Raw genomic sequence first — 3,746 nt, forward strand, 5'->3', positions numbered from 1 at the left:
TGTAGCCCAGGGCAGCCCACCCGAGGCCCCGCCCTCGCGAGCCTCCCTCAGATGCATCCTCCTGGGAGGGGGGCAGCAAAGGCTGCCCAGGCCACGCTGTCACTCCTGCAGGAGCCCGGCCTGTGGGCGAGCGGGGCTGGGAGACCAGCCAAGGTTTAGGGATTCAGGCTTCATGGGGCTGGGGGCCCAGGGCAGGGGCCAGTGGGGCCTAGGCTGTGGTCAGACAGCCTTGCGGAAGGGGCCCTCTGCATGGTGGCTGAACCCAGAGACGCTCCCTCCTGTTGGGGGTGGCCAATGCCCGGGGCGGCAGCCTCCCCTGCGCCTCCCCTCTGGGCTTCAGCTCTGGGAGGCCCCCCCTTTCTTCACCACACCCCCAGCCTGGCTTCTTCCCTGAGTGTGCTCCCGCTTCTGGGGGCCCATCAAGGAGGGAACGGATCTTCCTCCATCCCTGTGTGGGAGCCGCTGCTCTTCAAGTTCAAAGCCCTGCCCCTGAGAGCAGACCATCAACTCCACCTCGATTCCTTTCTGCCTGGAGCGGGCAGGGCAGGGCAAGGCCGCAGCGTGGTGACCTCTCTGGCCTCCTTGGGGTCCCTCTCACTACCCCCACTAGCCTGTACCGCCCCTGGCTCTCTTGCGGATACAAGTGTGAGCTACTTGGGGTGCTTATTGGCAGGGCATCTCTGCTGGGCCTCCCGCAGCCCCAGCCTTGCTCAGGAGCCTTCGGGGCAGGTGACGGGTCCCCTCCCCTGCTGGGGCCTGGAGTGCGGGACCTTTATGTGCAGGAGACCAGCCGGGGCCCCTCTTGGGTCAGCAGGCCGTCCCTGCCTCTCCTGGCCACTCCCCTGAGCCCCTTGGCCCCGAGGACCACAGTCTGAGAGCAGCAGGGTGGTGGTCTTCCTCCGGAAAGCCTCAGCAGGCATGTGGGGCAGATGAGCGAGCTTCGTGTCCCTCCGTGGCCTCTTCTGCATGTGGCGTCTGCACGGCTCCTGTGGTCGAGGGACCTCTGTCTGGGGACACTGAGCCCCTCCTTATCCCAAACCCTGGGACCTGACTGTCGCCCTCAGCAGCCTCCTGCTGGGCGGTCGCTGTGATGGAGTCAAGCACGTGGGTGGGCAGGGTCCAGGGGCTCTGACACCAACCAGCTCCCTCCCCCTGGGTGATGCTGAGGAGGGGAAGACATTTGAGCTGCAGTCGTTGGGGAGGGGTTGTCCTGGACGGGGGAGGGGGGGCGTGAGGGGCCTGGGACAGGGTGGTCTCTGGGGTGGGCACGGGAAGGTGAGTGGGACCCCGGCACCCGCAGAAAACCCTCGCCCATCTGGAGGGACCAGCAGGTAGCCTGGAGGAATGCCTGCTGCTGATCCGCTGACGCAGGGTCCTCGCCCCGCCCGCAGAGCATGGGGACCCCGCGTGTCCCCGCGCGGACCGTCCTCTTCCAGCGCGAGCGCACCGGCCTGACCTACCGCGTGCCCGCGCTGCTGCTGGTGACCCCCGGGCCCTCCCTGCTGGCCTTCGCGGAGCAGAGGCTCAGCCCCGACGACGCCCACGCCCACCGTCTGGTGCAGAGGACCGGCGCGCTGGCCGGGGGCTCCGTGCGGGTGAGCGCGCTGGGGGGCGGGTTCGGGGACCGAGCGGACGGATGTGAGACGCGGGGCTGAGGCTCGGCCCCTCCCCGCAGTGGGGCGCCCCGCGCGTGCTGGGGACGGCGGCCCTGGACGAGCACCGCTCCATGAACCCCTGCCCGGTGCACGATGAGCGCACGGCCACGGTCTTCCTCTTCTTCATCGCCGTGCGTGGCCGCACCCCCGAGGCCGCGCAGATCGCCGCGGGCAGGAACGCCGCGCGCCTCTGCTGCGTGACCAGCCGGGACGCGGGGCGCAGCTGGGGCGGCGCGCGGGACCTCACGGCGGAGGCGGTGGGCAGCGCTGAGCAGGGTAGGTGGGCGCGGCCGGGCCTGCGAAGGGGCGAGGGGCGGGGCGTCTGAGCCGGGATGGGGCGGAGTGTGCACCCGGGGCAGGTGGCAGGTATCCGGCTGGAGGATCCGCCTCGCCCCGCTCCCAGCCCCAGCGCCGCCGTCCGGCCCTGCCTTCCCGAGCCTCTGCCAGCGCACTGAGCCTGCTGGCCCCAAGCCCCGGACGGTCACTCTTTCACCCCTTCCTCCTCGGCTCCCCCCTGCCCCCACCCCGCCCGCCTAGGGTTGCAGCGGGTGGGTTGGCTTGACCCCAGAGCTTTCATGTCTTCTTGCTGTGGGTTCCCTGAGGGCTGACCACCCACTGCCCTCTGGGGCCAACCTGCCCTTGGCTTGTGGGTGCTGACCCAGGGGTCACTCACACTCTGGCAGGTGGGAGCTCTCTGCTGGTGTGGACCCCACCCCAGGGGACTCGATCCCATTGCTAGGAGGGGCTGCCCAGACCTTTCAGCCCTCAGCTGCCCCTCTGCCTGGGCATACTGGGTCACCGGGCACCACCAGTGGCCATGCATCCGTGCTCGGGGACCGGCTGAGAGCCCAGCCCGGGGCCGCCTCGGCTTGCAGCTCCTGCTGAAGACCCGAGAGGCTTGTCCAGCCTGGGGGAGGGGCCCGGAGGAGCGGAGGGTGGGGGCTTCCTCCGAGCTGTCCCCTAATGAGCGGCCCTGGCCCCTGACCCTCCCCGTCCCGCGGGGTGGTGGTGCTGCCTGCCTGCGGCCACAGCTGCCCCCTCCTGGGTGACCCGGGCCCCTCCGTCCTGCAGACTGGGCCACGTTTGCCGTGGGGCCTGGCCACGGCGTGCAGTTGCGCTCTGGCCGTCTGCTGGTGCCGGCCTACACCTACCATGTGGTCCGGCGGGAGTGCTTCGGCCGGATCTGCAGGACCCGCCCCCAGTCCTTCGCCTTCTACAGCGACGACCACGGCCGCACCTGGCAGCGTGGGGGCCTCATGCCCAGCCTGCGCTCGGGCGAGTGCCAGCTGGCCGCGGTGGACGGCGGGCAGGCCGGCGGCGTCCTCTACTGCAACGCTCGGAGCCCCCTGGGCAGCCGCGTGCAGGCCCTCAGCGTCGACGAGGGCACCTCCTTCCTGCCCGGGGAGCTGGTGCCTGCCCTGGCTGAGACCGCCCGGGGCTGCCAGGGCAGCATCGTGGGCTTCCCGGCCCCGCCCGCCAGTGGGTGGAGGGATGAGGGGCGGTCCGCGGGCACCAGCAACCCCCTCTGCCTTCCACGCCTCTGTTCTGGGGCCAGGGAGGCCCCAGAGGAGGGCACTGGAGACACCGGTGGGGGCGGGGGCCTGGGTGGGACGGAGGGCTGTGGCGACGGCCCCGGGGAGCCTGGCGAGAACTGGGGCTCCTGGGCCTCAGCGCTCCCGGGACCCCCTGCAGCCTTGTCTCAGAGCCCCACGTGGTTGCTGTACTCCCACCCGGTGGGGCGCAGGGCGCGGCTCCACATGGGCATCCGCCTGAGCCGGTCCCCGCTGGACCCCCACAGCTGGACGGAGCCTTGGGTCATTCACCAGGGCCCCAGTGGCTACTCGGACCTGGCATCCATCGGGCCTGCCCCTGGGGGCGCGCCGACCTTCGCCTGTCTGTTCGAGAGTGGGGCCAGGGTCTCCTACGAGGAGATCTCCTTCTGCCTGTTTTCCCTGCAGGAGGTCCTGGAGAACGTGAGGCGGGGCAGGGTGCACCCCGGGCCTGGAGACAAGCCTGCGGGGCGCTGCCAGCCCTCCTGATGAGTCCCTGGCTGGGTCCGGCCCTGGTGCCCAGCAGGGGCAGGGTGGAGGG

General features: G+C 71.0%; 1 protein-coding gene across 1 annotated transcript; it reads left to right on the forward strand.

Annotated features, from left to right (window-relative positions):
* Positions 1 to 1,285: 1,285 nt before the first annotated feature.
* On the forward strand, positions 1,286 to 3,746 carry NEU4 (neuraminidase 4). The gene is made up of 3 exons (XM_018044474.1): positions 1,286 to 1,595; positions 1,676 to 1,931; positions 2,727 to 3,746. The coding sequence occupies exons 1-3, from the start codon at positions 1,395 to 1,397 to the stop codon at positions 3,692 to 3,694; spliced, it is 1,425 nt and encodes a 474-aa protein (XP_017899963.1). The 5' UTR covers positions 1,286 to 1,394; the 3' UTR covers positions 3,695 to 3,746.

Source organism: Capra hircus, unplaced genomic scaffold (assembly GCF_001704415.2).
Source record: "Capra hircus breed San Clemente unplaced genomic scaffold, ASM170441v1, whole genome shotgun sequence".
NCBI lineage: Eukaryota > Metazoa > Chordata > Mammalia > Artiodactyla > Bovidae > Capra > Capra hircus.

Bases quoted from the DNA above. Each gene is read 5' to 3' on its own strand.
- NEU4 (XM_018044474.1), top strand. From the start codon at position 1,395: ATGGGGACCCCGCGTGTCCCCGCGCGGACCGTCCTCTTCCAGCGCGAG. The intron at 1,596-1,675 runs GTGAGCGCGCTG...CCCTCCCCGCAG, and splicing joins TGGCCGGGGGCTCCGTGCGG to TGGGGCGCCCCGCGCGTGCT. The intron at 1,932-2,726 runs GTAGGTGGGCGC...TCCGTCCTGCAG, and splicing joins GGTGGGCAGCGCTGAGCAGG to ACTGGGCCACGTTTGCCGTG.